Genomic DNA, 22,428 nt, shown 5'->3' with positions numbered 1-22,428 from the left:
TGAAACAAAAGATAACAAACTAATTAATTATCTAAGATTATTTTGAATCACAAATCAGTAGTTTGATGGATATTTAAAGTCAGTCAATTCAACAAAGTTTTCCTTGGTGTTACGTATACTCACAAATCTGTTTAAGATGCTTGGTCCACCTGATTTGTCATCAGTACCACTCATTCTGGCACCTCCGAACCATTGTTGTGCCACAACAGCACCAGTACATTTATCATTAATGTAAAAGTTCCCACAACTGAACTTCAATTTCTCATCTGCCAGGTTAATGGCCTCTCTGTCCTTGGCAAAAACAGACCCTGTTAACCCATACATACTAGTTTGGTCAATTAAATCACAAGTCTCAGAGAATTTGTTATCTGGATATTCGTAAACGGATAATATTGGTCCGAAAAATTCAGTAGTCATGAATTTATGTTTAGGGTCCTTACATTTGATTATAGTAGGTCCAACAAACCACCCTTCTCCCTTATCATATTGCCCACCGTATATAATCTCCAATTCAGGGTCTGTCTTAGCTTCTTCAATAACTTTAATCAGTTTATTATAACTTTGTTCATGGATAACGGGTCCCATAAATCCGTGCAAATCACCACCACTAATAGGACTTGCAGCAGTGTTGACTGGGGTTACCTTTTGTTGTTGTAGAGTACCAATGAGGTCTCTGAAGAATTCTTCACTTTTAGATTGTGGTATATATAACCTAGAGGTGGCAGAACATTTTTGACCTTGAAATTCAAAAGCTCCTCTGATGGTGGAGAAAACTGCATTGGGGATATTAGCACTTTTATGAATCAAATGGAAATTCTTACCTCCTGTCTCCCCAACAATACGTGGGTAGTCCCTATATAACCCATTAACCACGCCTGTTTGAATTTTACCATATAATTGCTTAAACACTTGTGTGGAACCTGTGAAATGCAACCCACCAAATTCTTTAGAGGCTAGTAATTGATCTGTAACCAAGATTGGATCACCTGGAACAAAATTAATAACACCCTTTGGTAAACCAGCTTCCTCCAAAACAGTAAGTAACAAATAATTAGACAATGCTGCAGATTGAGAAGGTTTCCAAATAACTGTATTACCCATAAGAGCTGGGGCACCTATCAAATTGGCAGCAATTGCTGTAAAATTAAATGGGGATACAGCATAGATAAACCCTTCCAATGGTCTATATTCAGCTTTATTCCAAACCCCCTGCGCGGATTGAACTGGCTGTAAGTTGTACAAATCGTGAGCATATTTGACGTTAAATCTAAAGAAATCAGATAATTCAGTGATACAATCGATCTCAGCCTGATACACATTCTTGCCTTGTCCCAACATTGTTGCTGCAAGCATATCGTATCTGTATTTGGTGGAGATTAAATCAGCAGCCTTTAAGAACACTGCTGCTCTATCATAAAAGGGTAATTGGTACCATTTGGATTTTGCCTCCTTGGCTGCTTGAATGGCATCCTTAACATCCAGTTCTGTTGCCTGTGTGACATTGGCTAGGACTTGCTTATGGCAGGCAGGATTGGATTGTGCGAAAACGGAACGGTTCGAGTTGTTATAGTAGATACGTTCTCCATTGATCACCAATGGGACCTCTAAGGAGGAGCTCTTAAATTTCATGATGGAGGCACGAAGTAAATCCCAATCCTTTGTATCCGTATTAGTGAATGGTTTCACTTGTTCATTCTTGATGTGCGTTGGAGGGTTGACGTATGATAATTGTGAGATGGTTCTTATAGAGTTTCTCCCGGCAATTTTTTGCAGCTGGAGTCTAGTGGACGTGGATAACATGATGGCTGTTGTTATTTGCTATGGTGAGTTGAAAAAGTGGAGAATTATAATGAGGAATGGAATGGCTTTATATTGCAAAAATTAGGGACGCTTATCGGGGTTCGCGCCATTTATATAGGTAATTTAGATAACAGGAAAATATCAAAGGTGAATATGTTGTAAAGTATGTATGTATGTATATTATAATCGAATCATGCTCTTGTCGCCCATGTTCTTGTCATCTTTGTATTGACTTTCGTATCGCTGACTTTCATTATTATTGTTATTATTTGCCTGGCGAAACGCAAGTTGTTGTCTTTGTATGGGATCACCGTAATAACTCTTTGCTCTTGCGAATCCTAGAATGAAATTGGAACTGAAGCACCATATGAGTAAACCCAGGAGTATGACTATTAATGGTTTCCATCCTATGGGGTCGATGAATGAGTTAATGATATCACCGCATAGTTTGGCACTTAATGTTGTTCTTGCTCTAAAGAATATATCGTTGTTTCTATTCATGCATGTTTCCCATTTTTGACAGTTGTTTTCCATGGCTGGTAATTGCCTAGTGGCATTACATTTATTTGAGAAGTAATTCTTTTGACATAAATCAGATTCAATCTTTAATGCATTCATTTGAGTTTCCCAAATGGAATTTAAATCTTTCTTTATTGATCTGACAAAGAGAGTTAAGAAGGAGAAAATTGCTGTAATGGTAATACAATTTAAAATTAATTGTAAGTATGAGATGAGAGAATATGAAACTTTGGAAATGGGGTGTGAATTAATGGACCATGGATTAGGTAATTTATATCTATTATCTGTGTCATGTGAGAGTCTGGGGAGATCATATTCAGATGATGCAAGGGGTGGTGAAAGCAGATTGGTGGACATGTCAGCAGGGTAGTAATAATTGTGGTTATTTATCATGACTTGGATGGGTTGTGTCTTTGAACGTTCTCTCAATTCCCGTTTTATCATTTCAGTATCCAATGAGGACGATGAAGATGTGTAATTGTTTGCCTTGGGAATTTCTTCCTCTATTTCGTTCGTGTCGGGTGGCACGCTTTCTGGAACGACAGGTATGCCATCGATCTTTGTTGCAGCGGCAATCCCGAGTTTCGTTGGTGACAGGAGTGCCTTTAGCATATTGGGATTCGCATTCGCATTTGCATTTGCATTTGCGTTTGAAGTCGATTGTTTCTTGTCGGGTTGTTGTGCTTCTTCCTCTTCTTCCGGAACCGAATGCAAGGTTCTCTCTATTGGTTCTGCAAATTTGACTCTTCTAATTTGGTTCTCATTCACAACAATGTCATCCTGTGGTGGTTGTTCGTCCATGTTCATATCCAGGTCCATCACATCATCGTCAAATGTGGTTGTCCTTCCTGAGTCCAAAAAATGCATGGAGTTTCTCAAGGGGGATGGATAATTGGGGAAATGCGGCATGAACTTGTGTATCACGTCCCTTGACAAATTGTTATTATTATTTGATTGATTGGGGTTCGGACTGGGATCAGAAATGGATAGATTGGAGATCCCCTGCAAAGTATCTATGGAAGCCGTCGTGGCACCACCACCACCAGGGCTGGTGTTATCATCTATGGACAAATTACTGAACGCATCCATGGTCTAGCTATCGATTCATCTAATTGATTCCAGTTGTGTGTGACTCATACGAGTGAATTGAATTTTGTTATTGTTCTATAAATTTTTCGATTGTTTTGCTGACCGGGTAAGCCCTGTCGCGTAGTGAAAAGAGTTACTTAGTCAACTTACATCTTAAATATCTATCCTGGCTGGAAGTAGTACCGTCATTAAAATCTACTATTCTTGGAGTCGGGAACCTTTCATTACGCACTTTGTCCATGTGTGCGATGCCCAGGTCGTTGGAACCAATCAATCCTATAAAGTTCCCTCCATCTACGAATATACAGTTATATTGATTGTCCAAGAGGGTTTGCTGTGTTAGGGGGAGTTGTGTGAATGGTGGGCCCGTGTTCATGTCTAGTAAGATGGGGGTGAATAATGCTAAGGTGTCAGTTGTTGCGAATTGGTGTAGAGTGAGTGCTCTTTCATCTGGGGAGAGTCCCTGAATGTTGAAAATGGGGGAGTTCATCAATGTTTGATTGTCGTAATTGGGTAGTAGGTTGGCGGCAGCGGCAGGGGCAGGGGCAGGTGGTTGGAAAGGTGATAGACCCTTAATCAAGTTTATTAATTCTTGTTTCTTTGCATCGGCGTGAGGTAGTTGTAGTTCCTTGTTGCTGCATAATTGGAAGTACTTTCTGATGCAAATGGTAAATCTTTCATTCTGGAACGAATCGAATTGTTGCACGGCGATGGAATTGTCAAACAATGCACTCATTTCCAGGAACCCGATCTCATCCAACGACGAAATGAAGAGATCGAACAAGATGTTGTTGGCGGCAGTGCAATCACGCAACGTATCGTAATATTTCTTGGCACGTCTACATTGTTGATTCTGCTCGTCATTGAACAGTTGCTGGAACTGTCTCATGTGGCGGTTTCTCTCCCGGGACAGTATTTTCCCGGGGCCCTTCGTACAGGGCCCATTCAAGAAGGTGACGATTCTGGGGTGGATTTCCCCCTGATGAGAGGCAACAGCAGCGGCAAGGGCCAATGCCAGTCCTGTGACTCTCTTGGCGCGTTTCTTGGCGGTATTGGAATCGTCATAGGGGCGAATCCGTTGTAATTTCGCTACGAATTGCTCAGAAGAAAGCCATACGTCGTCATGGAACCGAGCGTGCACTTTCTTCCAGAGGAAAGTGACAGGGTTCTTGCTGAATGTGTTGCTGTTCCACACAGCGGTCCTGACGGTGTCGGTGGACACTTGTAGTGTGGAGTGGCGAGTGTGCAGCGATGCGGTGCCCTGTGGGTCCAGGGTGATCAGTGCATGGCGAGAGGACACGTCCTGAGCGTGCTGGATCAGGGAAGCTGTGAGGGCCGACAGGTCTTGCTGGTGGACGACGATGGTGTCCAGGACGCAGATTGTGTGGACGGCCATTGCTGGTTGTTTGTTGGTTGTGAGAGCTAAGGAAAGAGGGAAAGAAGGAAAGGATGGCGTGTGCTGTTCCGCGGGTAATTAATTATTCTGTTCTGTTTGCTCGCTGATCGCTGCACACGTCGCACTACGTAAGCAGACAGACTGCAACAATGAACAGCCAACAACGTGCAGTTGCTGTCTCGAGGAGTGGGGTCTCCTGAGGACATGCTGAGTCGTCGCTGAGTAATCCATGCGTGCGTGTATTTAAGCCTCTGTGGTTCGTGGTTCTCGTTCCTCTTGTCCTGTCTCGTCTGGTCTTGTCCTCTCTATCCGCACCACATCAACACCAACATGAGCGAATCCGTAGCTGAAACAGTCACCACTGCCGCTGCTGCCATCAACAAGAGCGTCAACAACATGCCCGTCAAGCTCGCTAGAGACTCGCTGCTACCATGGATGTCCGATGATGTCCTCGCCCTGGTCTCCCCCGTCATCAGCTACTGGCTCTTCTCCCTCATGTTCCTGGGGTTGGACCATCTCAAGGCCGCCGACAAGTACAGAATCCATACCATTGAAGAAGCTGAAAAGAGAAATAGGGCTTCCAAATTCCATGTCCTCACTCACGTCCTATTCCAACACCTGCTACAAACCTTCTTCGGTTTCGCTCTCATCACCTATTTGGATTCCAATGGTGTGCAACATGAATCCGCAAACCCATGGTTCATCGCCCTACCAATCTCTCTGGCAAAGATAACCGCAGCCTTCATGATCGTCGACACTTGGCAATACTGGTTGCATCGTCTAATGCACTACAACAAGAAATTGTACAAGTACTTACACTCAGTCCATCACGAACTGTACGTCCCCTACGCCTTCGGTGCTCTATTCAACTCCCCCGCTGAAGGTTTCATCCTAGACACCTTCGGAACAGGTATCGCCATGCTCATCACAAACTTGTCCGCCAGAGAACAAATCATCCTATACAACTTCGCCACCATGAAAACTGTCGATGATCATTGCGGCTACGTCCTACCATATGACCCCTTCCAAGTATGCTTCAATAACAACTCCATCTATCACGACATTCACCATCAACCATTCGGCTTGAAATACAATTTCGCACAACCATTCTTCGTCTTTTGGGATAACTTGCTAGGTTCCTCCTTCAGGGAATTCAACGTATTGGACTCATCCGCTCATTTGCCAAAGGAACAAAGATCCTTCGGGAAGAATAGATTGGATATTAACAAGTATAAGGAATTCTTGAAGAATAGAAGAGCTGCAAGAAAGGATTTGTCAGATGTCGACGCCTACAAGATTGAAGCTGGTATCGCTGGCGAAGCTAAGAAGATTAACTGATTTTTGTTCTGTTGCGCTTTCGCTTTCGCCTTCGCTTTTGTATTATTTTTACGTACTTATTTATTTCTCTAACGTTTATACTATAACGTGCTATATATTTTTATTTTCACCGGCAAAGTTGAAAAATAAATAAAACCTTGCAATCTTCACAATTTCACCATCGCAACCATCGCAGCAACCAAACAATGGCCCAAACCGAAGATGACTTCTTAATAAGACCCATCTCCACCGCACAGGACCCCATTATCACAATCCACCCAACCCCGAAATTCGTAATCAAATCCAAACTCACTCCCACAAACTCAAAACTATTCATCAACGTATGTCAGGATGCAAACGTCCCCTCACCATCCATCCCATTCCAACCAAACGTAGTCTACCCGCTCATAATGCGCGATGAATGGGAAATCCCCATCTTGACATCCCCCATGAGACAAGACACAGATAAGAAGGGTTCCCCGTGTCACGTTTGCGATTGTATAATTAATGATCAATGCATGCAATGGATCGCTAAGGATCTACAATTGAGAGAGATCTTGATTGAATGGTGCTTGGAGGCAGTGGAGTTGAGAGAGGCTGTCACCGTAGATAGGGATGCTGTTAAGTTGCCCAAATTGACCTGTAAGGGGTCCTTGCCATTGCCCGTCTTGGAAATACCGAAGAGGGAATTGGAGAGAGATTTCAAAAGAGATATTGCAAGTATTATTGAGGAGAATACGGTGGATGAACCGGTGAAAGTTTTGCAATTAAAGAGAACTCAAAATGATGATCCAGACGATACATTGCCGCCATTGTTCCCTCAAAGTGGGAATGTGCAAGGACCATTGATTGAGGAAATTGATGTGGATATGGACGATTTGAAAATTACCAAGCAGGAACCCACGTCGTCGAGAACTAGTCCATTATTGAAAGATCTACATTTTGAAACAGTGATGAGAAAGACTAACAACACCCAACGATACAAACTGAGAATCGACATTACATCGGAAATTGATTCAAGTTTGGATTTACATTTGGCATACGATAGAACAAATAATGAACTCATTTTACAAAATTTAAATACAGTGGAATTCATTGAAAAGAAAATAAAAATACCATTACCCAATATTTTCACATATGAAAACATAAAACAAAGTGAATGTTTCTTTATCAAAAAACAGAAAAGACTAATAATCTTTATATAGCAAAAAATTATTCATTAAAAATTAGCATAAAAATACAATACAACATCTTCTTAATAACGCGGAGTCAGGGCTAAATTCTCGTTATGAACTACATATGCAGAATCGCCATACCCCAACGTTTCAAAAATTTGATCACTTTTCAATCCTTTAATCTTATTAATTTCGTAACTTGTATAATTACATCTCGCCCTACCAACAACTTTCAAACCAGCCTTACGATTAACCTTACCGTTAGGTAACCTTTCACCAACTTTTAGTTCCACACATTCCAATTCATGGAATTGATCTTCAGTATCAATAATACTTATTGGTAGCAAACCTTTACATTTTTCCTTCTTCCTCAATAAATCTTTATAAGAATTTTTATCAATAATAATGGAACCCTTAGTGACCAATCCATGAAGAATCCAGAATTCTCTATTCTTAAGATAAGTTTCACTATTTTCATTGGCAATAAATTTCGTGTGTAAGGGAACGTCATGGGCAATCAGGTTTTTCAATTCTAAGTCATTATTACTACAAACACCACCATCTACTTTCAAATTGGACGTTTCCATATATTCAATAATTTTTAAAATATTTGCCGGGGTTTGACTACTCATAATAATTGTATGTATCCCAACATTTGTAGCCAAATCAGCAGCGGTAATCTTAGTTCTCATTCCTCCAGTACCAATATTGGAGCCGGAATCACTTAAACTCGGGCAAGTGTCCAGCACTTTAGAAATACTATCTTCATGCATATCAAACACAGTTAAGATAGGTTTAGCATCTTTATTAACTTTAGGATTATCCGTATATAAACAATCCACATCAGTTAATAAGAAAAGATAATCAGCATTAACCAAGGCGGATGTGATGGCTGACAAAGTATCATTATCACCAAATTTAATCTCACTAACTGACAAAGTATCATTTTCATTAACGATGGGGACCACACCCATTTTCAAAAGGGCATTGATGGTATTTTGAGCATTCTTAAATTGTGTCCAACCAAAAATATCCTTTCTGGTTAACAAGATCTGTGCAATCTGCTCATTATATTGTCTAAACAACATTTCCCATCTTCCAATCAATTTCCCCTGTCCAATGGCGGCAATGGCTTGAATTTCCGATAACTGACTCGGTTTCTTCTTCAAGTTCATGGCATCAAGTCCAACAGCGATACCACCGGAAGAAACAATAACGACTTTGTGACCCAATCTTTTCAGACAGGAAACGATTTCCACTATTTGAGTCATGGTGGATAACTTGGGTTCTCTAGTGACTTCATCTACAAGAGAAGAGCTACCCAATTTGATAACTATGGTATTTGATTTTGTCATTATTGAATATTTATAAGACTCTTGTGAGCATTTGACGACAGATAGGAAGATCAGAGCGAAGAACAACGGATCATAAGAGTTGACGTCTAACCTTTAACATACACCTGTACGATTTATATATATATATATTACATATGTGTACGTACACATCTAACATTACATAACACGGGCAGAGAGGGTCTTTATTGTAATTTTTTTATGACGTGTGTTTGTGGGGCACCCACCCATACGTAATTTTCTTACTAATTACCTTTTTGGGATTAACCTTCTGGAAAGAGTAATTTATTTCTTATTTAGTGTGGGGTGAGGATGTGGCCGTTGTGGTCATGTGACTGTTTTAGTGTGGTCTAATGAAAAGATTGAAACCACAAAAACAAGAAAATAAGCTTGCGTGGCGTAATGGCAACGCGTCTGACTTCTAATCAGAAGATTCTGGGTTCGACCCCCAGCGTGAGTGCTGATTTTCTTCTTTCTCTCTTTCCGTGATAGTTTAATGGTTAGAATGGGCGCTTGTCGCGTGCCAGATCGGGGTTCAATTCCCCGTCGCGGAGATATTTTTTTTAAATGTTTTTTTAGTATTTCGTTACCCGGACCAGCAAATTTTCTGGAATTTGTTATACAATTCAAATTCAATATTCAAGATATATTATAACATCGATAATATTAACTCAATGTATCAAACTTACAGATTCTCTAGATCAGCATTTTACCATCGTCCTCCACATCATCAATGAAGTGGTCATCCGCTCCATTTGAAGCACTATATTACTCAATCGAAATCGATCAATTCGACGTTAATCTCTTCCATGATCTATTACCTGATTTACAACAATTGAACCTTAACCAGGGGAAACAAAAGAATAACGCAAGTAGAACCCAATTAGAAAAGGGTGAGTTAACGTTATCTGATGGCTCTTCCTACAAATTTAACCAACAATTCATCATAGCTGCCATTAATCTATCTGATGAATTGAATCTGGATGAATTGGTAGTAGCTGAACTTATCATCTCAGGATCTGAATCAGGTGCACCATTGGAAAATATGGATAATTTATCATTGATTAACGTCGGGAAACGTCAATATTTCTTTAGAAGACAATACATTTTACAGATATTGGCCTATTTGATCGATTGTTTGCAGAACGATAATCAAATATATAAAGATTTAACTCAGGACGCTAAATTGCTTAATAATATCCTACCAGCATTTGAATCCATTCATTTACAATTGTCAGAAGTGAAAGACTCCATTAATAAAGCTCAAATTTTAGAAAACTTTAATTCTTTAATTCAACAAAATATTAAATTCAAAATGGATTCGTTATTGAAAGAATATGATATATTAAGTCAAATACTTTTCGGTTTGATAAACAAAGAATCAGAAATAAAACAAAAGACAATATTAGATGTTGTCAACCATGTAACTCAAATGGATTCTGATGATTTCTTTATTGTTTATTATTTACCTGCCATTTTCCATGCATTCAATAACTTGGATAAATTTCCTGATAATGACGTTAAGGAACTACATGCTCAGTTCTTAAAGGATTTGGAAAGAGAGGATATTTATACTAAACCCATTAAAGTGGCTATAATATTTATATTCTTGACATCATTCATTAGTTGGTGTAAAGTGAACCCAAAAACAAGAGCCAAATTGATCGATTTCAAGACAGCTGTTGATGAACCAATGACTGCAGCCGTAGAACTGGGTGCCATTGAACAATTACTAATTATTGCCGCTGATACATCCATCGTGGAACAGGATAAAAGTATGGAATTGTTTTATGATATAAGATCCCTATTGGAAAGACATATCCCACGACTAAGACCAAAACAATTACAGATGGATCGTACTGGTGACAATAATAATACTACCGAGGTATCGTCTGCGATAACAGCAACAACAAATACAATGACAAACGATGGGAGCCGAAGTTCCCTCATGGATCTTAATCAACAATTTCAAAATATTATTTTATCTGATCAAACTGAAAGTTTCTTTCTTTCATCATTCAATTGCTCTTTACAAAGAGTCATTGCAGATTGTGCCTTCTTATTGACGAAGGTGAAGGACGCAGAGGAAGATTCGTTATTATCAGGTGAAGATTTGAGTTTAGATGACGTTTGCGTTAAAGCTGATTTAGAAAGATTTTTTTTAACAGTTTATTATTTCTATGCATCAAGACCAAATCTTTCATGTGAATTTTGGAATGATAAAGAATCAAACTCATATGGATTCATTGAATGGTCTTCTAAATGTACGGATAGTTTAATGAAATCATGCTTCTATCTAATGATATCAAGTTTGTCATTTGGTCATGATAATGCTATTAATGTCTTCCATTATTTTGGTGATAATAACGCAATCTCTTGGACAACCATTTCCCAATCTATTAGTGATTATATTGTTAAAATAAACAACTTATCAAAGACAGTGCAGCAAAGACAACAACAAATAGAAGATACAACAACAAATAACAATAATAACGAACTTGATTCAATAACTGTAGCATTGGATGAAGGGTTAAACGAAGAAGCAATCATATTCTTGTCCTCATTATTAACACTAATTGGATCAGTGGCGCATGATGTCGATGAAGATACCAAGGTTATATTATCAAATACGTTTAGCAATATATTATTTGAATTTGCCAAAGTGGATACACCTTTAATCGGTGCATGTTTTAAAACTTTGGGGCAATTAGTTCCAGAAGAAACTTCATCAAAATTGAATTTATGGAGGTCACTAGATACTTTGATTTTCAAGACTGCCACTTTAACAAATGCAACAGATTCATATAAATCTGCTTTCAAATCCATATTAATAAATTATAACGAAATACTTGGTTTTTTGCAATTATTCAATAATCTTTTGAAGATTGAATCCACATATTTGAATACAAATGGGTTCCTAACCTTTGGGAAGTTATCCTTCCCAGCACGTTTGGGCCAAGGTTACAGAAAATTAGGTATTTGGCCATATTTTGATTACATTTTAAATGACATATTTGTCTCCTCGCATTTAATTCCTGACAGTGATAATAGAAGGGCTATTCAACTTCCAATCCTGGAAATAATTGAAACGTCATTATATTCATTTGATTATTCCATAATTTTAAATTCTCTTCTCATCGGTACAAATTTGGATCAATTTGGTGCAAACTTGGATTTTTTTACCTACGTGCAAGAATCTCCTGCTACAGTGATTTTTAATCATCTATTCACAGAGAAAATTTACAAATCACTCTTTAAAATAATTAATGTGGGTGTTGACCATCTATCAATAGATTTGGGTGGAGGCAGCACTCAATTGAGACTAATAAAGCAAGGTATTAAGATCATTAATCTTGTCCTGGAATTCCAGGCAACATTTGCAGAAGAGTTTGTAAATATTATTACTAAACAGAAGAATAAGGAATATTATTTACCAAAAAATTTTGGATTACATGGATTACCATCATTCTACGATGCCATATTTTTTAACCTCCCCATTGTGGCCCATCTGGGATTATACGTTGGTTTAGATAATTACGATGTTGCTCTGGAATCATTAAACGCCTTGATCAAATTGGAAAATAATAGCCCTTCAAATGAATCGGGCTCTGCAGGTCCAAATAAACTACTCACTATTTTTGACGCTGTCGATGATTCAGCAAGAATAAAAGAAGCTTTTATTTCTCAAATTGAAGCATCCATCGACTGTGATGAACAATTGACATTGAAGTATCAAATACTGAATTTTATCGATTCTATGCTATCTCTTAAAGATCAAAAACCTACTTTAGCACACTTTTTATTGGGTTTCCAAGTTACAAACGTCATTTCTACAGGTCCAGCTTTGTCTACATTCATCAATTCAGATATTTCTCTCTTCAAGTCGGTAGCTTCATTATTGGAATCTTCTCTCAGTGCCATCAACTCTGACCGTATTGCCTACGCACCAATACGGTTGGCATCATTATCCCTAGAGATTATTCTAAAACTTTGTTCCAACCCTCTAACTTCAAATGTCATTTTGGACTATCTTATTCATGACCACTTCTTTGAAAGGATAATACAATTAGATCCACATGTTACAAAGTTTACTTTGTGGGAGGATTTAAGTTTTGATTCATCTCAAATTGACAATGGTATTGAATTCATTGGTAAGAAACCAATGGGCGCTCTATTGTACTTCTTGACTTATAGGGCTCATCTTATCCAATGTCTGAGTTTATTTATTCACAGACTATCATTTACTGGAACAAAATCTGAAACGCTTACTCAAATCAAATACTTAATATCTAATCAAATATATTCTACCAGAATATTTTCATTTTTGGATACTTTAAACTATGGTGCTTTATCAAATAATGAAGAACTATCAAAGCAGATCAATATTTTCAAGAATATTCCACTAAATTTGGATAATATTACCATATCAGATTGTCCAAGTGATGAAATTATATTTGATTATTCTGAATTGATGTCTATCTTAAACTTAGAAGCTAAAGTATACAAGATGTCTAACAAAAATGATGAGAACCTTCTTCAAAACAGCGATTCAAAACTTGTTGTTGATGTTCACATTGAAGAAGAAATTGAGTTGGTCAAACTATGTGTGGCAAGTTATTTAGGACACCAACGATTTATGGAAGAACAACTTCGTATTCTTCATTCATGGGTACAATTAACACAAATTATTGTCACTGATGGAGATTTATCCTCCGTAGAGCGTTCCAATTTCATTTTGGAAGTTTTCGGAAATATCATCCCAAAAATCAATGACTATGTCGAATTAGATGTTTCTTTCTCCGAAGAATTAACGTCGTTGGCAGTGTTTCTAAACGACATGTATCAGAAAGATCGTATGCAAATAGATGGTCTTCAAGCTGTTGACAGTAGACTATATAATATGTTCAAGGTTTGCCTGCATGGTATTATGTCACCACTTTCTTCAGTGTCATTAAAATCAGATTTTTACGTCCTTACAAATAGTTATCTCGTTAGAACTTTGAAAGAAAAAAAGCTTGCGAAGGAATTGCTACAAGATTTAAGAATGAATAATGAAAAGTTGGTGGAGGTTATTTGTAACGATGTGATTTATGTTCAAGGTGCAGGAAAGATTACGGGGATACTATTATTAGATTCTCTCATACAATTAGGGAATTTGAATAAAGAAAACTTTATTTTAACTACTCTGTTGAAAAGCACACATTTACTAAGTATTGTGCATTCATTGAAAAGTACTGATTCTATGATAACAGCTACCAAGGAAAAGATTGAAATAGATGACCTGTTATACGAATTAACTGCATTCAAAGCAACAGTATTTTTCTTAATACGTGTGGCCGGAACTAAGATTGGTGCACATGCCTTAGTTCAAAGTAAACTTTTTGAAGTGCTTGGTGCTTGTTCTTTCCTAAATATTGACCCAGATCTAGGGTTAGAATTGGTAGCTAACGAATTCTCAACCGGAAAATCAGATTTTATCAGAATTAATGTCAACTTAGATTCCTCTTCTTCTTTGGATAAAGGGGTAAATAATATATCCTTATTCGAACTAATCGTACCGGTCTTCCAACTTTTATGCTCTGTTCTGATAAGTATGGGCAGTACTAACAAATCTGTCATCCAATCAGTTCGAAAATTGTTGGTAAAGTTCAGGAAATTATTAGTTGGTGTATTCAGGAGAGAAGCGTTAACAAAGCAGCAAGATGCCGCGACAATGAAGTATCCTTCATCACACGGATTGGAAGAAATGGTCAAATTGATAGTGATACTGTGTACTTTAACCGGATATCGTGGTGAAGATACAGTACCTAACTTAATAGAGTAAATATTTAAATAATGATAAAATATATAAATATTAAATCTTGTAAAATAATATTACAGACAAATTTAGCTCTGTTTAGATTACATTACTTATAGCTCATATTTAAGACTATTATTTAGAGAATGATTTGATTTTTTGTTCTAATAAGGACGAATTGTCGTCTAACGATTTCAATGCGTCTAAATGTGAATTCAATAATTTCATCAATTGAGAGTTTTCATCTTTGTTTCCTAAATTGATACTTGTTGCCTTGTTGAAACTGTTGCTAACATCATTAATTTCATTTATCAATGAGGATAGGTTTGAAGAGAGAGCACTTAAGTTTTCATCAAGAGTTTCTGCAGTGTGATACGCCTGTTGCCTCTTCTGGTCGTTATTGCTTGCGGTATTGACAGCAGTTGTTGATAAAATGTCAGATAATAAAGTGTCGGCCTTTCTTTCATAGTTATCTAAAAATATCTCTAATTCATCCTGCTGCCTTTCAATATATTGTAACGATTGATCTATTCTATTTTGAGTTTGTTCCGTAGCCAATGTGTCAGAATATAACTGGCTTACTTGTTCACCGCCCTTTACTAGCATCTGATCCCAAGAATTAATCTTCTTTGAATACTCATCGAAGTGAACAGCCGCTTTTGTTAAGTCATTTGTCCATTTTGTTATTAGATCGTCCAAGGTCTTATTGTCAAGTGAAACTGGTTTTAGTTCCACTGGTTTCGTATCAAGACCTCCAGTCTTGGTAGAATTTTCAAAAGTCTTTTCGGAGACGTTAGATTTGATATCTTCCTTTTTCAGAGTGGTACCCTCGGGCTTCTTCTCGTCAGCTTTATTACCAAATGAGAAACCTGTTTTTGTCGATGTGTCCTTAGCAGCTGAATCCTTTTCTTCTGACTTCTTTCCAAATGAAAACGCTGGAGCAGCAGTCGTACTGTCTTTTTCGTCTGCTTTTTTAGCTAAAGAGAAAGTTGGTGCAGACGTAGCGTTTGCCTTTTCTTCAGGTTTCTTTCCAAATGAAAATGCTGGAGCTGGAGTTGCACTACCATTTTCATCTGACTTTTTGCCCAATGAGAAACTTGGAGCGGCAGCTGCTTTATCTTGTTCTTCTGGTTTTTTACCTAATGAAAAAGTTGGTGCATTACCGGTACCCTCCCTCGGTTTCTCTCCAAAAGAAAATGCTGGCATAGTAACTGTGGATGACTTAGTATCTGTAGTCTCTTTAACTTCAGGTTTTGCCCCGAAAGAAAGGGTTGGTTTTGTTGTAGAGCTTTCATTGGTTGATTTATCTTCTGTAGATTTACTTGAGAATGAAAAAGCTGGTTTGGCGGTATCACCATTATTTGAAGGAAGTGATATAGATGACGCACTTTTGGTAGTATCCTCTGTAGGAGTGGAAGCAAAACTAAAGGCGGGTTTTGTTTCAGTGTTGTTTTTATCTGTTTGAGTCCCAAGGGTTGCACCAAGTGTAAACCCAGGCTTCGAAGCAGAGTTTTTGTCGTTACTAGCGCTTCCTAATGAAAATGAAGGAGTTGTGTTGGGTGCCTCTTTAGCTCCTCCCAGAGTAAAAGCAGGTGTCGATGTTGATTCTTTAGCTCCAGTGCTTGTTCCAAAAGAGAATGGTTTTGTAGAATCGTTTGTGCCTGGAGCTGTTCCAAAACTCAAAGTTGGCTTAGCAGCAGAATCTTTTCCATCACTTGTTGCTCCAAAGGAGAATGCTGGTTTATTTGTTTCTGTGGTGCTTGGTTGGTTCCCTCCCGTATTTTGATTAAATGAAAATCCAGGCTTCGAATCATCCTTCTTGTCAGAAGCTCCAAACGAAAAGGTGGAGGCTGGGTTAGAAATCTTATCAGCAGATGTTGCACCTCCCATGTTAAACATTGGTGTGGCGGTTGATCCAGATTTATTGCCAAAGAGAGTACCGGAAGCTGGCGTGGAAGAATTTCCAAGTGCAAAGGTATTTGGTTTATTTGAGTCATTGGTTGCAGTTTCAGCCCCAGGTTTTGCGTTAGCTGCGTTGCCAAAGCTAAATCCTGTAGTGCCTGTCTTTCCATCGGTATTTGAGGTTGATGCGTTTGCCATACTACCGAATGTAGATGAGGCTGTACCAAACCCTGTGAAAGCACCCTTATTCGCAGTCCCTGTAGAACCAAACATTGGAGTTGTTCCAGTTTTAGCAGTATTACCGAACATGGAGGTCGATGGCTTATTTTTGGTGTCTTGTCCAGCGGTAGCCGTTTGGTTAGCTCCAGAATTGAATGCACTTTCGCTAAAGTTCCCAAATGGTGAAGATCCACTCGTTCCTTTATTGTCTCCATTCATGTTAAAAGAAAATCCAGAAGTAGTACTAGTTCCTGTAGGGGGATTGGATCCTTGGTTTTGTTGGTTAAAGTTCACTTTTTTAATTTGTAACTTGTTAGTATCGATAATTCTACGCTAAAAGAGTCATTGGACCAAAGCTCAATTAGATAAGAGCTTTCTTGTGCTTGACATACTTATTGATATGAAGACTCTTTTCCTCTGGTTTGTATACAATCCCTTCTTGGCAACAAGATATACCTTCAAGTGGAGCCAAACCTCCATATATCAAGTAGTTCCAAATCAAGATTTTTTCATCTTTCCTCAGATTTTGGAATTCCGGGTAAGAAACGGAATGGTTAGTTTGAAATAACAATGAATCCTCAATAAATAGAGGCCGTGTGAGCCTCAAATTAGCAAGTTTCTTGCTAAGTGAAAGTAATCGTAAATATTTAAAATAGTTAGAAACTACTTTGGGAGGTGTGGTTTCCTTTAAAGTTTCTAAATGACATTTGTATGGCTATTGTCTTTTTTCCCTTAATAATAAAAGTCTTCAAGACCTTTGAAAACCAGGGGTTTTTAGAAACAAGGTGAAAAAAACCTAAAAATAATTATCAAATTCTTGTTCTTAAAAGTAGTCAATAGCTTGAAATTTAGTAAATGAAGTGAGGTAACAGTACATACTTTCTAAAATATTGGTGACAACTTTGTAAAAAATCAAGAAAAATTGATAAATTCAAGATGCCTTGGTGCAATTCACTATATTAAAGCATAATTAAAATTTTAAGCCTTTTTTGATACTATTTTTTGATTATTTATTTTGTAGTAAAAAGTATTTGTTAATATCTTCCTTTATCTTAAAAATTAAAACCAAAACTTTTTCTTCAGAAAGTAAATAAAAGACAAAATTTCTCAGGAATTGTTCAGTTTCTTCAAGAGTTCTTTGTAATTTGTTATCCTAGTTAATTTTATTAAAGATTTTAGATCAACTTCATCCAAGAGGGTTATAATTTTTAAATTAGATAATGACATGGGTTTATGAAAATTACACATTTGAACACTTTATTCCTGACACTTATTAGATAATTGTAGCACCTTGATAGACGATGACTATAAAATGGCCGAAATACGCACAATGGTTGGGTTAAAAAAAACTTTCAATTGACAATCATTCCTTTTTTTCCAAAGCTGTTCACAACATACTCGAGGTTCCATCAAAATAAACCTCTATTGAATGTACAACACCACACTGTTTCTATTTCAAATAAATATGTTTATATTACAGATTATATTTATGAATTATTCCAATAGTGTCTATTTACGATATTACTATTCTTCTAGCTTTCCAGTTGGTCCACCTCTAACTTTCTGGAGGCTGTCAAGGACTTGATCATATGCAGCATCCATGGCTTCAAATTCCTTCGACTTCAAAAACTTATCAAATGATTCTCCATCTTTTGGGTAAGAACTTTTTTTTGTTGAACTATCATCGGTATTTTGGCCGCTCAAAACATCACTGGATCCTTTTGAAGCATTTGTGTCAGTGTCAGAACTTTTTGAAGAGCCTTCGTCGCTACCGCCTTCATGCTTCTTAAATATATGGTGAAGATGGTATCCCTTACTATGAAGTTCATCAATTGCAGATATAACTTGCGAAACATCATTCGTTAACATGAAATCCTTGACTTGGTCACTATCAAGAGAAGCTGCTGCACGTACTAAGGCATCTCTGTCTATTCTAGAAGGTGCAACGTCCTTTAGTTGATCATTATTAGCGTCCTGCTTAAGAATTTCTGGAGAAATCAACTCTGTCTTAGCCTTGGAATCACTAAAAGCCACTGCTTCTTCGGCATTATTATCCGATTTCTCAATTTCTACACTACCAAATGGAAGTAATGCACTGTGTCCACTTTTCGTCACTCTAGTTGATGCCAATCCTGGTGGTACTTGCGTCGTTAGGCTAGCACCGCTATTTTTGAGGCGGTCGAAGAACGTACTGTTTGATGCATCTGGAGTTTCTGGGCTGTCACTTGCATTATCAGCGGTGACTAGCTTCTGCCCGGAAAGATGATTGTGATGGTGATGGTGTTTATTTTTCAATAGCCTACCACCTTTTTCTAGGGTCCTATCCAGAAAACATAATCTAATTAAAGTTTCTTTGCCTTCTAGATTTAATTGCCCTTGGACCTTCAAATTGAATAAATCCTCAACAACTCTGGATATCTTGGACCTAATTTGTTCAATCCTGGTAATAAATATATCGGCATTCTTGGTAGAATCCGCTTCGTAATTTTCAGTTAATAACTCAGAGAGTTCTTGTTGTAAATTAGATAAGTGGAATCCATCAGTGGCTTTACCATCCGCTTCATTTTCTGAATTGACCTTTCTAAGTTCGTTTTGCATGTTTCTCATTGAATACATTGTGATCTTCTCCTTGATATTGTCCGGCATATAAACATAATTCACATCCAGAGTCAGTAAGGATGTACTTCTTCTAAATGCTTCAGCTAATGCTTTACATGAGGCTAAGTCAAGGGGAGTACCTAGCATCGAGAAGTGAATCAATCTCGAACATAGTGGAAGAGCTTCTGCCAACATTATAATATTTGTCGATGTTAATTGTTCATTATCTAAATGAATTCTTACCAAATTGACAAAGACTGGTAGGCATTTAACCAACGTATCCAGACAATGTGGGAAACATTTTGGATTATTAGAGAGATCTAAAAATTTTAAGTCTTCCGAGTAACAAAGAATACTCAGTAATCTTAATACCTCATTTGTCTCACTGGTAGCACCTTCCTCGACTTCAAGAGACGTATCATTCAAGGATAAATATTTGAATACGTTTTTCACTTCATTGCTCTGAATTTTTTGCCAAACGGCATCAGAGAATGTTGTTAACTTGCCTCTAAGATCATTGAACCCCAGATCAAGACCTGTCACTTTGGATTTAACAAGCCATTTGGCTAGAATGTCACATTGTTCCTTGGATAGATTATTATATGCCAGTCCCAACCGTTCCGTTGATATGCATGCTACTTCAATAAAGTTCTTAAAATGATTAAGTGACATTTTCACACCAGAAACAACCAATTCTTCTAGGCCACCTTTCATCGCAATAGATCCTGCCAGTAAATTCCAGTTTCTTTTAGTTCTATTATCTAAATCGCATTCCATTCTAATAATATTACTCTTTAACGAAGATTTTGATGGTTTTTGAACGTTTGTCTTAATATGTGGCACCATTGTTAGATCAATTGATACCAGCGAACGAGACTTGGAAATGAAGTAACATAACAATTTCCACCCTTCATCATCCAAAGGTGTATTTCTCAAGGATATTTTCTCTAAGTTCCTCTTGGCACTTAAGGATGCTAATAATACCTTCAACATATCCACTGTTAATGAAACACCATCAAGAGAGAGACAACTTACTGGTGCAATGCTTAGAAAATCACTGAAGGACCAAATTTCAACCATGGATGGACGAGGATTACGTAGTTGTAACAACGGTATTGGATCGGTTGATCCTGGCTTTAGCTGTTTCAAAGTTGCAGGTATTGGAAGAATCTCCCTTAAATGACAACACCTAGTGTATACAACGTCGTATGGTATCTTCAAATTTGGAGATGGAAATACAGTAGCATCACTTTCAACTGAATCTTGCGATGTCATCGATTCTAAGGAGAGGGAAGTACCCGATCTTCTACTAATCATAGGTTTATCGATGGTTAAATGTGAAGCCAATTTATTGACAGTCACTTCCTCTTCATTATTCGTCATTGTTCTTTTTAATTCGTTTGGAGCATCTTGAGCTCTTGCCTCAGCAGCCGCTTCAGCAGCAGCAAGTACCAAACTTCTCTTCTTACTATCATTAACATTTCCATCTTCTTCTGCTTGTTCATCATCCATTTCGGCAGCTTCTTTGTCAACAATCAAAGTTTCATTTGGTTTCTTACCTTCATCCAATAGTTTCTGATTAATATTTTCAGATCCAGGTGTTGCTGCTGATTGTTCTTGTAGCGTGGATAATAGTTTCAATTGACCTGAGCCACCTACGACTATTCCGCAACTTGTGGATTCTAAGATTTTTTTCCGTTCTTGTGGTGTTAATCTATGTATTATCACAGAACCATTTGATTTTACTTCAACTTCCCCCTTTCTTGGATTCTTACTACAAATCTGTTGTGGTGGGTCATTGAAATAAGTATTTGTCGAGAATGAAACATGTTTTAATGGTTTTACGTCTTCTAAACCTGGTACAACAGAAGCCTTCGCCGGATCAAATAATGAACTTTTTGAGTCTATTATATCTAGGGATCCCATTGAAGTGTCATTTACGGCATTAACTGCACTTGCATTTGATGCACCCTTGGACGTGACTCTCTTTAGGAAAGCACCAAATTTATTCGATGTCTTATCGTTGGGCGATGTTGAGGTTTTCAAGTCTTCCTTTGATGCATAAATATCGCTACCATTTACGAGATTTGTCCCCTCTGTTGACTTGAATGCAGATGGTTGTCTCGGTCTCATTGGATGAGAGGGTAGTGGCCTCCCCTTTACATCAAACTTTTTTGGTGAGGAGGAAACATTTTCATTTGAATAAGAATGTTGTGCTTCACCTTCATTTTCATCTGGGGCCACCTCTTGATTTCCATCAAGACTAAATGATGCACTAAAATGACCTCTCTTCTGATATATTTCATTTTGCTTCTTCTCTTTAAATGAATTCATTGAATAGCCGTGCTGTTTATAGTACTTCAAGAATTCTATTAGTCTATAATTACTTTCATCTTGGTAATCTTCATCATCATCATCATCACCTCTCATGTTATCATTATCATTAAAATCGTATGGTTCAGCTTCATAATGCGTTCCTCTTGAAGGTGTTGCCCCTTGAGTTCTTGATCTCGTTAGCGGGACACCCTCTCTATCATGATCGACAGCGTAATTGTCCTTAAAGAGTTTTTCTTTTGGAATGTTATTATTATTTTGTTGGCTTAAAGTAGGTTGAGTGCCAACAGGAGGAGAAAAATCGTTCTTATTGGCAGTCACCGTGCTTCTTCTCCTTCTTGGTGGTGATGTATGTACACGTTCAGGAGATGGTGATTTCCTGGAGAACAAGCTTCTGAAAAAGCCTAATTTCTTCTTCTCACCCTTATTGAGGCTCGATTCATCGGAGCTTGCCAAACTGCCTCTTCTTCTATGAGAAGCGGAGTCACCAACAGATATAGATTTACTTCTCCTTAGGGGCAAGTTATCGGCACTGGGTAAAGATGATGAGGGAGAAACCTGCGCGGTTTCTTCCTCATGATGATGGTGATGATGATGATGGTGTTCTGTTCCAGCAGTATTGGGATCGGGCAACACGGTTGCAGTTGCAATCGAATTCCTCTTCTTAAACCTATCTGGGTCCCTCTCATTGGTCGTGCCCTGCTTCGGTGCAACCACCTTTTCCTTCGTTATCGCCTCCGTCCGGGGAGACTCCTTCGTTATGTCGTTGCTGTTCTTCTTCGTCGTGGATCTTATCAGCCAATCCACGTCCAATGAGGGTATCTGATGCTCCTTGAGGAGCCGTTGGGTGTCCTTGGAGTTCATTACTGTTCGCCGTATACCGTCCGTGTAACTTTATGTGTGTATGTATATATGCAGTCTGTCGTATGA

The 22,428-nt window shown here is 37.9% G+C and overlaps 9 protein-coding genes and 2 non-coding genes across 11 annotated transcripts; 5 read left to right on the top strand and 6 right to left on the bottom strand.

Moving 5' to 3' along the window:
• Positions 1–54: 54 nt before the first annotated feature.
• On the bottom strand, positions 55–1,800 carry PUT2 (1-pyrroline-5-carboxylate dehydrogenase; the record flags this gene model as incomplete). The annotated part of the gene is made up of 1 exon (XM_003673042.1): positions 55–1,800. The coding sequence occupies one exon, from the start codon at positions 1,798–1,800 to the stop codon at positions 55–57; it is 1,746 nt and encodes a 581-aa protein (XP_003673090.1).
• A 180-nt stretch (positions 1,801–1,980) lies between these two features.
• Positions 1,981–3,408, bottom strand: BRL1 (Brl1p; the record flags this gene model as incomplete). Its single annotated transcript, XM_003673041.1, has 1 exon — positions 1,981–3,408. One exon carries the CDS (start codon positions 3,406–3,408, stop codon positions 1,981–1,983), a length of 1,428 nt encoding a protein of 475 aa, XP_003673089.1.
• Positions 3,409–3,541: 133 nt separating this feature from the next.
• Positions 3,542–4,804, bottom strand: NEL1 (GTPase-activating protein NEL1; the record flags this gene model as incomplete). Its single annotated transcript, XM_003673040.1, has 1 exon — positions 3,542–4,804. One exon carries the CDS (start codon positions 4,802–4,804, stop codon positions 3,542–3,544), a length of 1,263 nt encoding a protein of 420 aa, XP_003673088.1.
• A 330-nt stretch (positions 4,805–5,134) lies between these two features.
• Positions 5,135–6,142, top strand: SUR2 (sphingosine hydroxylase; the record flags this gene model as incomplete). The annotated part of the gene is made up of 1 exon (XM_003673039.1): positions 5,135–6,142. The coding sequence occupies one exon, from the start codon at positions 5,135–5,137 to the stop codon at positions 6,140–6,142; it is 1,008 nt and encodes a 335-aa protein (XP_003673087.1).
• Positions 6,143–6,327: 185 nt separating this feature from the next.
• PIH1 (Pih1p) lies at positions 6,328–7,326 on the top strand (the record flags this gene model as incomplete). Its single annotated transcript, XM_003673038.1, has 1 exon — positions 6,328–7,326. The coding sequence occupies one exon, from the start codon at positions 6,328–6,330 to the stop codon at positions 7,324–7,326; it is 999 nt and encodes a 332-aa protein (XP_003673086.1).
• A 50-nt stretch (positions 7,327–7,376) lies between these two features.
• NCAS0A01340 (uncharacterized protein) lies at positions 7,377–8,651 on the bottom strand (the record flags this gene model as incomplete). The annotated part of the gene is made up of 1 exon (XM_003673037.1): positions 7,377–8,651. The coding sequence occupies one exon, from the start codon at positions 8,649–8,651 to the stop codon at positions 7,377–7,379; it is 1,275 nt and encodes a 424-aa protein (XP_003673085.1).
• A 385-nt stretch (positions 8,652–9,036) lies between these two features.
• On the top strand, positions 9,037–9,108 carry NCAS0Atrna5R. The gene has a single exon. It is a non-coding gene; the product is annotated as a tRNA-Arg (tRNA).
• Positions 9,109–9,130: 22 nt separating this feature from the next.
• NCAS0Atrna5D lies at positions 9,131–9,202 on the top strand. Its single transcript has one exon. It is a non-coding gene; the product is annotated as a tRNA-Asp (tRNA).
• A 179-nt stretch (positions 9,203–9,381) lies between these two features.
• Positions 9,382–14,472, top strand: NUP192 (Nup192p; the record flags this gene model as incomplete). Its single annotated transcript, XM_003673036.1, has 1 exon — positions 9,382–14,472. The coding sequence occupies one exon, from the start codon at positions 9,382–9,384 to the stop codon at positions 14,470–14,472; it is 5,091 nt and encodes a 1,696-aa protein (XP_003673084.1).
• A 108-nt stretch (positions 14,473–14,580) lies between these two features.
• On the bottom strand, positions 14,581–16,785 carry NSP1 (FG-nucleoporin NSP1; the record flags this gene model as incomplete). Its single annotated transcript, XM_003673035.1, has 1 exon — positions 14,581–16,785. One exon carries the CDS (start codon positions 16,783–16,785, stop codon positions 14,581–14,583), a length of 2,205 nt encoding a protein of 734 aa, XP_003673083.1.
• A 1,305-nt stretch (positions 16,786–18,090) lies between these two features.
• MHP1 (Mhp1p) lies at positions 18,091–22,362 on the bottom strand (the record flags this gene model as incomplete). The annotated part of the gene is made up of 1 exon (XM_003673034.1): positions 18,091–22,362. The coding sequence occupies one exon, from the start codon at positions 22,360–22,362 to the stop codon at positions 18,091–18,093; it is 4,272 nt and encodes a 1,423-aa protein (XP_003673082.1).
• Between the last annotated feature and the right edge of the window lie 66 nt (positions 22,363–22,428).

Source organism: Naumovozyma castellii, chromosome 1 (assembly GCF_000237345.1).
Source record: "Naumovozyma castellii chromosome 1, complete genome".
Lineage (NCBI taxonomy): Eukaryota > Fungi > Ascomycota > Saccharomycetes > Saccharomycetales > Saccharomycetaceae > Naumovozyma > Naumovozyma castellii.
Note: the sequence above shows the minus strand (reverse complement) of the source record. Positions and strands in the feature narration are given on the sequence as shown.